Below are 12,216 nucleotides of genomic sequence, written 5' to 3'. Positions count from 1 at the left end.
TTAGCAGGCTTCCCCCAACTAACCAGAAAATCTCTAATTGTGCAAAACAACATTCAAGCAGAACACCCAATCATAAAAACACTGAGCTATTTTGCCAGAGGTGAATTCAAGGAATCAGCCATCATTAATTATCTGGAACCATATGTTTTCCAAGAAATGTCTTATTAAAATAAAAATTTTCAATGTGTCTTATATTTGACCTCCACTTTCTTTCAGACTAAAATTATTAAAGAGACTTTGGGGTGCAGGTTCTTAGTTCCTTGAAAGTGGAATCTCAGGTAGACAGAGTGGTAAGAAGGCATTTGGTATGCTTGCCTTTATTGATCAGTGCATTGAGTATAAGATGTGGGTGGTCATAACTGAAGGGTCTATTTCTATGTGTACATCTCTAAACTCTATGAAGCCACCACAACAACATGAACATTGGGGTCTTTAATTCTAACTTAGAAGCTCATGAACTAGTACAGCTTCGTTATCACCCATACATTTGTAATTATCTAAACACCAAGAAGTTGACATTTTCTCGTAACTTCAGTGGAATAATCTCCAGAAATACTGGAAAGAGCTTTGTCTTTAGAATTCCTACTCTCAGCCCAGTGTTTCCAGTGTGAGGCCAAGAGAGGCCTTTTGGAAACTAATAAAGTTTGTATCAAAAACAAAGAAAGTCAGAGAAACTGAGCAGGACTAACAGCATCTGTGAAGTAGATGGTAACCGTGATGTGGAAGTGCCAGTGTTGGACTGGGATGGAAATGATCAGAAGTCACACGACATCAAGTTATCATGCACAACAGGTTTAATTGAAATCACAAGCTTTTGGAGCTTTTGGACTGTAACCTGCTTCACGTTGTGTGATTTCTGACCGTGACAACAACTATTAAGAGAGAAACAGAGTTAACGTTTTATGTCCAAAGACTCTTCTTTAGAAACTCAAACTAAACTTAGTAATTCTCATTTTGTGCCATTATATATCTTAATGTTAGATTCATTGAATTGAATTGAATTGATTGTCATATGTACCGAGGCACAGTGAAAATGCGAGCAAGACAGCCAGATCACAGAGTTAAGTAGCATAGATAAGTAAATGATAGGTAAGCAGCAGCAAAATCAAAAACACCAGTATATGTTAAGAGTTTGTGAGTCCATTCACTATTTTAACAACAGTAGGGTAGAAACTGTTTCGAAACCGGCTGGTGCTTGTGTTCAGGCTTCTGTACCTTCTCCCCAATGGTAGAGGTTGTAGAAAAACATTGCCAGGGTGGGATGGATCTTTGAGAATGCTAGCGGCCTTTCCTTGACAGCGGGCCTGGTAGATGGATTCTGTAGATGGGAGGTTGGCCTTTGTGATCATCCGGGCTGAGTTCACCACTCTCTGTAATTGTCTCAGATCTTGAGTGGTGCAGTTGCCATACCAGGTAGTGATACATCCAGACAGAATGCGCTCGATGGTGCACCAATAAAAGTTGGCACTGTTATGCCAAATTTCCTCAGCTGCCTGAGGAAGAAGAGATGTTCTTGGGCCTTTGTAAACAGTGCGTCCACATGAAGAGTCCAAGAAAGCTTGTTGTGGATGACCACTCCCAGGAGCTTGATACTTTCCACTCGTTCCACTTCTGTGCTGTTAATGTGTAGGGGGGCATGAGTAACATCCTGCCGAAAGTCAATAATGAGTTCCTTGGTTTTGCTGGCATTGAGAACTATTTCTAAAGTAGATTACAATCACTTCATTGAAAATACTAAGCAGTTATCCAAGCATTATTTTGCCAACTGAGTAGAGGATTTGACTTAAGAAGCCTATCCTTGAATGATTCTTAACATTTAAAATGGAAATTTCTAAAATGCTGACACCATTTCTGATTCTTTCTCAGAGTCCAAGTTTATTGTGGGGGTGGGGACAAATAAGTACGTACTGTATCGGATGACCAATAATCTTACTGCATACAATTCTGGGTCTCTTTATTTAAACAGAATATAACTGTGTTAGAAGCAGTTCAGAGAAAGTTCACTTAACTCATTCCTGGGATGAAGTGGACATCTTATGAAGTAAAGTTGAACAGGTTGGGTCCATATCCATTGGAAGTTCAGTAGAATGAGAAGTTAAGTTATTGAAACATAAATGTCTTGAGTAGACTTGTCAAGATGGGTTCTGAAAGGATATTTCTCCTTGTAGGAGAGATTAGAACTGGGAGGCACATTTAGGAATAAACTACTTGTTCTTGAGACAAAGATGAGAAGAATTCTTTTTTCTCTCAAATAGTCATTAGTCTGTAATTCTCTTCCCAAATAAACAGTGGTCATTAAATTTATTTATGTCTAATTTGGATAGATTTCGATGGAGAAGACCAAAACATGTAGCAGCAGAAGTAGACCATTTGGCCAATGGAAACTGCTCTGCTGTTCAGTGAGATCACAGCTGATCTGATAGAACATAGAATATAGAACAGTACAGCACAGTACAGACCCTTCAACCCTAGATGTTGTGCCAACCTTTTATCCTACTCTAAGATCAAACTAACCTACATTCCCTACATTTTCCTTTCATCCATATGCCTATCCAAGAGTCTCTTAAATTTCCCAATGCATCTGCTGGCAGTGCATTCCACACACCCACCAAACTGTCCATAAAGAACCTAACTCTGACATCTCCCCTAAACCTTCCTTCAATCACCTTAAAATTATGCCCCCTCGTGATAGCCGTTTCCACCCTGGGAAAAAGTCTCTGGCCATCCACTCTATCTATGACTTTCATCATCTTGTACACCTCTGTCAAGTCACCTCTCATCCTTCTTCACTACAATGAGAAAAAACACTAGCTCCCTCAATCTTTCTTCATAAGACAAGCCCTTCAGTCCAGGCTGCATCCTGGTAAATCTCCTCTGCATCCTCTCTAAAGCTCCTATATCCTTCCTATAATAAGGCGACCAGAACTGAACACAACATTCCAAATGCGGTCTAACCAGGGCTTTATAGAATTGCAATTGAGCTCTTAAACTCAATCCCTAACCTAATGAAAGCCAATTCAGCTGTTCCTAAATCCACTTTCCTGCCTTTTCCCCAAAAGCCTTGATTCTTTTGTTGATTAAAAATCTGACTAACTCACCTCGAGAAACTTAATGACCCAGCCTATGAAGCCCTTTGAGGTAAAAAATTCCAAAGTTTCACTACTCTCTGAGAGAAGAGATTCCAACTCATCTCTATCTTAGACAGATGAAGAGGAAATGAAGGCTTTGGGTGGAGGGGTAAATGGAGATGAAACCACAAACCAGATCAATCCTGGTCATATTGATTGGGGGCTGGTTAGCTCAGTAGGCTGGTTAGCTTCTTAGTGATGTGGTCACTATGAGGCTCCTACCTTCTTGACTTTGCCCCTCACCTGAAGTTTGTAGAGTCCCAGGCTAAATTAATCACCAGTTGTCCCTCACTAATGACAGAGAAAGATTATGGCCCTCTGGGATTTTGGTGTCTCCTACTGAATGGCAAAGCAGATTTGATGGGCTGAATGCCCTACTTCTTCCCTTATATCTTGGGCCATGCATAAAGAGTCTGTCCTTTAGCAAGTCCATGCAATGGGTACCATGTGAGAGGAAACAAAATGATAAATTAGGTCTGACCAAAACATCTGGTAAAAAGTAATTTGGGGGAATTCACAACAAAAGCAAAACACAAAATTCTAGATGTCAGGGGTCATCACTTTCAGGAAGAAATTAAACTTTATAAATATGGTGCCAGTGGAGCTTTAATGTAGTCATGACATGCAATTATTTACAGTGTATGGAAGTTGTAAGTATTTTAACTAATGGCATAAATTGGAATATAAAGCATACGATTGCTATTAGTTATACTTCCAACTACAAAAGACTGCATGGTGGCAGTGAACTGACACTGAGATCCTGCTCAGAACTACCAGAAAACCACAGGTGAATTGCCTACAATTTCCTATCAAACTCAGAGAGGCATTGCTGACTGCACAAAGTCTACCTAAATCCCAAGAGATTCACTTGCAGTATCCATTTCGAATTGTACTTCAAAGGAGAGCACCAAGGAGTCTCACATCTTATCACATTCATCAAAGCAAAATTTTTCAAATTCACTATATCAACAGAAAGATGTCAACATAAAGGACTTTCACTTGCTCAGGGGCTTTTCTGAGTAGTCCATATAACCAGATGATGTTGGAACAAAGGTTGCTTTTTTTGTGAAGACTACAGCACTAAACAGAAGAGATTAGATGCTAACTGTGTAATAGTCCCAAGAGTCACAGTGAATGGCTCCTTGTATAATATATTGCATTTAGCTACTAAAGCCTGGGTGAAGCAGATAATGACCCTGAAGAAAAAGAGAGCAAGCTTGAACTGATCAGACAATCTTATAAAAACTGCACAGAAATGCTATTCTGAGGAAGGGTCAATCAGCCCAAAACGTTAACTCTGATTTCTCTCCAGATACTGCCAGAACTGGTCAGCTTTTCCAGCAATTTCCAATCCTGCCTCAGAGTTATTGTTGTCTGATGTTTCCTATCCAACTTCATCTCGTTAAGGGACCTTAGTAATTAACAAACTGGAGAACTGGCAGCAGAAACCTGGTGAATAAGACAAGTCAGGCCAAGGCCAAATCCATCGCAATTAGTGTTGTGACAGGTTTTCACAGGTAACTCTCTCACTTAAACTGGACAGCCCAAGTGCCCGATCAGTGAGGATCTATTCAAACAGGCAAACCATCAGACCCAAAAGTACTCCTGTCTTTTGGGAGTTATACATGGGCAATGTCCTGTACAGAATATCTCCTTCACCATTGTGGTCAATATGAATTGCAGTATTCTGACTGTTGTTCCGGATAAAACGAGGTATCATGAGGCTAAATAATTTTAGCTTTTGTTGTGATTCTGTTCGCTGAGCTGGAAATTTTTGTTGCAAACGTTTCGTCCCCTGTCTAGGTGACATCCTCAGTGCTTGGGAGCCTCCTGTGAAGCGCTTCTGTGGTGTTTCCTCCGGCATTTATAGTGGCCTGTCCCTGCCGCTTCCGGTTGTCAGTTTCAGCTGTCCGCTGTAGTGGCCGGTATATTGGGTCCAGGTCGATGTGTTTGTTGATGGAGTTTGTGGATGAGTGCCATGCTTCTAGGAATTCCCTGGTTGTTCTTTGTTTGGCTTGCCCTATAATGGTAGTGCCCTATAATGAAGAAAGGCTTATGCCCAAAACGTCGATTCTCCTGTTCCTTGGATGCTGCCTGACCTGCTGCGCTTTTCCAGCAACACATTTTCAGCTCTGATCTCCAGCATCTGCAGTCCTCACTTTCTCCTCGAAGACATTAATAAGTCATCAGTTTCTGAATGGCAAGTTTCACCTTCTTGGATGAAAGTGACCACGGCTGTTTCAAAGATTACTTGTTCCTGTAAACATTATCAGCAATAATTTCCCCCAAGGGTTCTTCACATCCACTGAGTCAGTGGTAGCCCAGTAGGTTGGAAAAAGACTTTTGAAAGCAGTAAAGAATGACTTTAAAAAAAAGAGGGAGAAACTGGTGTAGAGCAGAAAACTAGTAATAAATATGAAATATAATGTAAAAGCTTCTACAAGTATATAAAAAGGAAGAAAGTCACAAATGTAACCATTGATCATTTAAAGAATGAGATTTTAGAATTATTAATGGGAAGTACAAAATTCTCAGAGGGCCTGACAGCGTAGGGAGAGTCTAGGACCAGAGGGCATAACCTCAGAGTAAGAGATTAGGAGGAATTTCTTCTTTCAGAATGTTGAGAATCAGTGGAATTATTTACAGCAGAGTGGTTAAGTGCATTCAAGGTTGAGTTAGATGGAGTTTTAAATTGTAAAGGAATGAAGGGTATCATATCGTGATCTTATTGAATGGTGGAACAGACTTGATGGGCTGATTGGCCTACTGCTCTTACGTCTGATGGTTGTTTGTGGGAATAGCAAAGACTGTGAACAAATACTCCTCAACCGTTTTCACAGCAGGAGACTCAGAAAGCATCCGAATAGTATTAGGAAAGCAAAAGTAGAAGGGAAGGAGGAATTTTAAAAACCCACATTCTTTTGAGAGAGAGGCTGTGTTGCATGGGCAAACTAAGCTTACGTGGCTCAAGGAATACAGAGATGCAGGAATTCCATCTGGAAATGCCAGTGACAGATGCGGCTGCCTTCTAATTGGAAGGATAGCCTACTGAACCAGCCATTGGGAGTTCTCAATGCTGGTGGCATCTTCTCTCCTTCCCAAAGTCGAGATTCAGAGCTGTTATCTCTCCCTCACCTTCATAAGGAGCTGCCTGGCTCTACAGTTCACCAGCCAGTGTTACTTTCAAAGCTTTGCTCCCATTCCCAGCTTTTGCCCCCAGTCCTGATTCTCAGTCCCTGGATCCCCTGCACAGATGGAACTTTGGATCTTTAATGCTATTTACACACGCACAGCCGGTGACATTATTAAGCACAGAACATGTGATATCAAATGCATATGTGCAGATTCATCCTAATTCAGAGGTGCCAGGAAGTTATGTCACAGGGTCTGTCTGCACAGTCAGCCATTTTGATGACCATGTTTGTGATCATGCTAACTATTCCGCTCAAGAAAAGGTACCAGGAAACTAACTGAGCTGATGGTAGATCTGTATACTGTAGTCTTAAAGGAAGTGTCAGCAGAAATTGTGAAGACAGTGGTTCTAATCTTTCAAAACTCCCAAATCCTGCAAAGGTCCCAGAGGACTGGAAAGCCATAAATGTAACATAACTATTCAAGAAAGAGAGGCAGGAAACAGTAAACCATCAGCCAATTCATTCAGCATCTGTCACTGTGATAATGCTAGAATTTATTATTTAGAAAGTAGTGGCAGCTCATGTAGATAATGATAAGAAAATGCAATACAATTCCACTGAAGAAGAGCTCAACGTGTTCAGGGTGATATATTAACATGCATAGAGGATTGACTAACCAACAGGAAACAGAAATTCAGAATAAACTGGTCAGTTTCAGGAGACAAACTGCAATTAGTGGAGAGCGTTTTACACTTTCTTTTCAAATTTCCAGCTTCGAAATTTTTGTTACATTATCTATATTTTCTTACCTTTCCACAGAAATATGTGGCCATTTGGCCCATTGTCAAGAATATAACATTCCTTGGTAGAAAGTGCAGCCATGGAAAATGGATTCTCAGCAGCCACCTCTGTTAGAGTCAACTGTCCACTAGCATCTGAAATCTGAAAGAAATTGCAGTGCTTTGGTGACCAACTTTGTGTTTTATCGTAATACTTTATGAAAGTGCTGCTGTTAATTGAGAAAACTGCAGCACCAAGAATTGGAATAGAAATCCTACATTATCAAACATGCTCTATTAAAAGGAGATGGTTACCATGTAGAGTTTGGCTTTTGTCTTGCTGGCTTTATCTGCTTTCACATCCTCAACAGTTGCATCTGGAATGGGTGGCTTGGTACCCAGTAACTGTCATGAAAAAAAAGAGGCAACATTTAATCTTGTGGAACTCTTCCAGCCTATGATAAACACCACAATAAACCCCCATGTGTCCTCCATATACTCACCTCAATAACATGTGATGGCTCACTTCCTTCATCTACCGATTCAATGTTGGCACGGCCCATCCTCTCTCCATCACGGATACTTTTCGCAAGCTGACAGCACTTTATTCGCTCTTGAAAGTTGCTCTTTGATCCATTCCACTGATAGATCATCTGCAATTCCAAAGTTCAACCATTTCCTAAAACTGTACTTGAGTATAATCATTATGGTAATTGCATCTTTGCCCGTTTAAAGTATAGCTCTTTGATTGCCATTAATGTTTGTAAATCATCTTTTGATCAATAGCTTAAACTTGAAAAAGGCACTGTAACTCAACTTTGCATCCGCCATCCCTATCCTCAGCCTTTTCATTTTGCCTTTTGTGAATTGCACTTTGCCCCAGTCTCTCTGCTTTAGATTGAGATGATTACAATAATTTACAGTGCACAGTGTCAATAACAATGCTGGTGGTGATTCAGGCACTTCCCATTACATGATGATTCCTACTTTCGCTTGTGCAAAGCAACATATATGCATGCCTTAGTGTGGAAGCATATACAATCTGGGCTTGTCCTTGAATTTTAAAGATCAAAAAGATACTCACCCAGAACATTCCCCAGACATTTAAAGACATAGCGAAACCCAGTTAATGAGTGTTTAAGATCTTATATAAGACTGTATCTGTGGCCTGTAATTAAACACCTTTAACATAAAAAAAATTGTTCCAAGATGCGTCACAGCATCACAATCAAAATTAGACACCAAGCCACTTCAAGAGATGCTACAATAAATGACCTAAAGACTGGTCAGAGAGATTTTAACAAGTGCCTTAAAGGAGGGAACGGAGAGAGCACAGTTTAGGGAAGGAATCCCAGAGGTGAAGGCTTTTGCAGCTGAAGACGCGCCAACAATGGAGCAGTGACTGAAATAAGGTTTGCTCAAGAGGCCAGAATTTGAGTGTTAGACAGTGGGAGGATGTGAAGGATGGCTTGAAAAGTAAGCATGAAAATATTTACATTGCGATGTTGCAGGACCAACTCCTTCCCTAAATCTCATCTCCATTCAGTTTCTTTGAGTTGCAGCTTAAAAACGACATTGCTGACCCTCACTGAGACCTCCTATGTGCAGTTTGTAATATCACTCAACTCTGATTCTGCCTCAGTCCTAAACTCCCCATTCATGCCTTTATTACCTTTAGACCTGACTATTTTAATATATTCCTAGTTGGCCTCTTGTATTTTACCATTTATAAATATAAGACCATCACTGCAAACCTTATTCTCCTAGCATTTCTGTACTTGTTGATCTATATTGGTTCTTAGTCCAGCAACATCTCAACGTAAAAAATTTTCATGCTTATTTTCCAAGCCTTTCCATAGTCACACTCATCCTTCACATCCTCCCACTGTCTAACCTCTTGAGCAAACCTTATTTTGGTCACTTCTCCATTGTTGGTACGTCTTCAGCTGCAAAAGCCTTCAACTCTGGGCTTCCTTCCCTAAACTGTGCTCTCTCCGTTCCCTCCTTTAAGGCACTTTGTAAAATCTCTTTGACCAATCTTTTGGTCATTCATTCCACTGTCTCTTGAAGTGGTTTGGTGTCAAATTTTGATTGTGATGCTGTGACTCATCTTGGAGCAATTTTTTATGTTAAAGGTGCTACATAAATACAAGTTATTGTTGCTGATTTGTGCTCCCATGTAAAGCAGGCCTGTGAGTAAAGTTAACAAAGACTGGCTGGAACCTGTGGAATCAGGACAACTCCAGGTCAAAGAAAATTAAGAGGAAAGGAAATCATGAGGTAGGTTGGCTTGCATTAGCACAATTTAGGGATATCAATCCTCATCTTCATAACCAGGGTGATAGCATACAATAGGTAAGCTTGTGAAAAGCAATAAGGATCAAAGTATAAACATGCTGCTGTTGCTATGAGACTTTAACATGAAGCACTCACCACTCCTGCATCAATGAGGAAGCAATCTCCATTGTTAAAGCTGGACCAACTGAAAGGCACTTCATGGGCTCTCACATTGCGCCTGCCCTTAACATGTAACAGTCTCCTGACATTGATATCATTGGTAACTACATGTGCAAATCCAGATGCAACCCCTCCTTCCTGCAAAGGTAACACAAAATTGTAAATACTGCAGAACGTTATGAAGTGAGTTACATTTTAGAAAATAAGACCAAAATATCTCATCATGTCCCACAGGTTCTTGTATTTATATTGTCATGGGTTTCTAATGTTTAACCTAGGTTAAGATAAATATACAGTAACTGTTCCAGTTGAGAAATATACTGTTCAGAAACACCAGCGGTCTGGAAACCTTTTAAGCAGGCCCAACGAACTCATCTGACAGTGCTTTTGGCAGTGGAGACAGTGAAGATACTGTACTTGGATGAATAAAAACATTTTTATTACTTCTTCATAACAGTTTACAACTGAATTATGTTTCTGGAAAATGTGGGGAATGTTAAATAATGCATCAGAATTAATCTTTTGAGTTCTGCATGTCATAGGATATAGTCTGGGGCCTGGGATATACTCGAAACCAATCTGATCATATTAAGGAAAACCGAGAGAACTGCAGATGCTATAAATCAGAAACAAAAACAGATATTGCTATAAAAGCTCAGCAGGTCCAGCAGTACCAGTGGAGAGAAATCAGAGTTTACGTTTCAGCTTGAGTGACCCTTCCTCAGAACTGCGGCTTGAAAGATCCTGAGTGAAAGGAAACGGATTACAGTCTAAAGCTAATTCCATGGAATTGTAAATTGACAGCAAAGTAAATGTGACAGACATGCTATAAAAATGACAGACATGGAATACAGAGATATGATACAGGTGTAATAAAGAAAACTTCACTCTAAAAATAACCCAACCTTCAGCTCCCTGAATGGTTGGCATTAACACTTGGTACAAAAAAGAGAAATTGCTATTTTCCTGACGCATTCATCCCACATTCAAAATTCCCTGAACTGTACAAGGCACGAGTCAGACCACAGCTGGAATATATGAACAGCTTCAGACCCCTAACCTCAGGAAAGACATACTAGCTTTGGAGGCGAAAGAATCTTCACTGGGCTGATCCCAGCTATGGAAGGATTTCCTTTTCAGGAATGGTTGAGTAGGTTGGCCCTGTATTTAAAGGAGTTTAAATTGAAACATACAGGGAATTCTTAGCGGACTTGACAGGGTAGATGCAGGAAGCTTGATTCCCCTTGGGCTAGAGGACAACTTCTCACAGAAAGGAGTTGCCTATTTCAGTTAGAGATTAGGAGGAATTTTATTTTCTCTCAGACAGCAGTCAATGTATGCCTTGTCTACTGTAGTGATTTATAATCAGTCAGGGAATCAAAGCAGAGATGGTGAGTTGAAGATTATCAGATCAGCCACAACCTCACTGAATTCAGGAGAAGACTCAATGGGCCAAATGGCTTTCTATGCCTTATGATTTTATGGTATTCCTATCCCAGCCAATCTCATTTGGGATGCAACATTCCCATTGGGCAAAGCTGTGCACAGGGTGCTCGAATAGATAATTGGTACCCCCCTTCAAAAAGAAGCAGCCTGGCAGATATCTCAGCTCTACACTCGCCAGCAAATTCCGCATTCATTAGTTCCAGGTCAGGCTACGAATGTGCAACTCCTTACACAAACCAGCATTGGTACCTTTATTGAGATTTAATTCTCACTAATGCAAGTTACTTTTAAAAAGCATGATGTAGTTTGGTTGTGGAGTTTCCATTTTCCATGAACAACTAAAAAGAATGTCAATTATGTACTGTTAGGTTCCATTAGGAACTGAAGTAAATTTAAAAACAGCTTTCATGCTTAGAATCCATTGTGTTTAGTTTTTTTTTGATAAATTATTTAAACATTAAGAAATGGAAAAAAAAATCAATACCTCTTTAAAGCTTCCATTTGTGGGCCCTACATTTAAAGCATTAAAGCTGAAACATGATTATACAGGCAGGGTACCAGCTGATACTGACAACAAAGCAGGTACTTAGACTTAGGATGGATTGTAGGTTGTAGCCAACACTCAACTCAACCTTGCTTCCTTACTTCTGAAATGGACCACGAAAAGTGAAGAATTTGCCAATGCTTTTAGAGAGATCTAACTATGGAAATACTCTGCAGATTGACAGCACTATACTTGTCGCACACACAAAGGAAATGTGGTCCCGAGAATCACCTTCAGGGCTTGAGGTTAGTAGCCCTAACTAGATACAATACACCAGATGTGATGTGACTCCAGCAATAGGTTAGCTTCCCTGAATGTTTATTTGTTTTGCTGATTGCTGCTGTCATTGCTTGGACTTATTGAATATCAAGTCAATTAAACTGCCAAAATCTCTTTCAATTTCATCCCTGGCTCTTTCAGTTGTATTTATGTTGTGACACATATTATTCATTTGTCTTCCATTGCACCTTTATATATGATAGTTAATCTACCACTGTCCTGACTGTTCACTTATTTTATCCTCATGTAATAGATCCTCTGCTGCCTTCTTCGCTTCAGTTGTCTAAATTGGGAGAAATTAAGAAGCGACAGAGTAAAAGACTAGAATAGTGTATTAAAACAGAGAGTTCAAAGTAAGAAAGGGAACGTGCTGGAGACTCATTATCTGTGGAGAAAGGAACAGTTAACAAGTTAAATGCAATGCCATTCCAAAGGAGTCACAATGTTGG

General features: G+C 40.0%; 1 protein-coding gene across 1 annotated transcript in view; it reads right to left on the bottom strand.

Annotated features, from left to right (window-relative positions):
- LOC122554183 (scinderin-like) overlaps positions 1–12,216 on the bottom strand; it is a 44,890-nt gene that overhangs the window by 19,625 nt on the left and 13,049 nt on the right. Inside the window, exons 4-7 of the mRNA XM_043698821.2 lie at positions 9,475–9,636; positions 7,545–7,694; positions 7,357–7,446; positions 7,072–7,204 (exon numbers count right to left, since the gene is read on the bottom strand). Coding sequence (XP_043554756.1) covers positions 7,072–7,204; positions 7,357–7,446; positions 7,545–7,694; positions 9,475–9,636 — 535 coding nt within the window. The remainder of the gene's footprint in view (positions 1–7,071; positions 7,205–7,356; positions 7,447–7,544; positions 7,695–9,474; positions 9,637–12,216) is intronic.

The sequence above is a fragment of the Chiloscyllium plagiosum genome, unplaced genomic scaffold (assembly GCF_037043375.1).
Source record: "Chiloscyllium plagiosum isolate Xiang-an unplaced genomic scaffold, Cpla_swu_hap1 HiC_scaffold_9, whole genome shotgun sequence".
Lineage (NCBI taxonomy): Eukaryota > Metazoa > Chordata > Chondrichthyes > Orectolobiformes > Hemiscylliidae > Chiloscyllium > Chiloscyllium plagiosum.
Note: the sequence above shows the minus strand (reverse complement) of the source record. Positions and strands in the feature narration are given on the sequence as shown.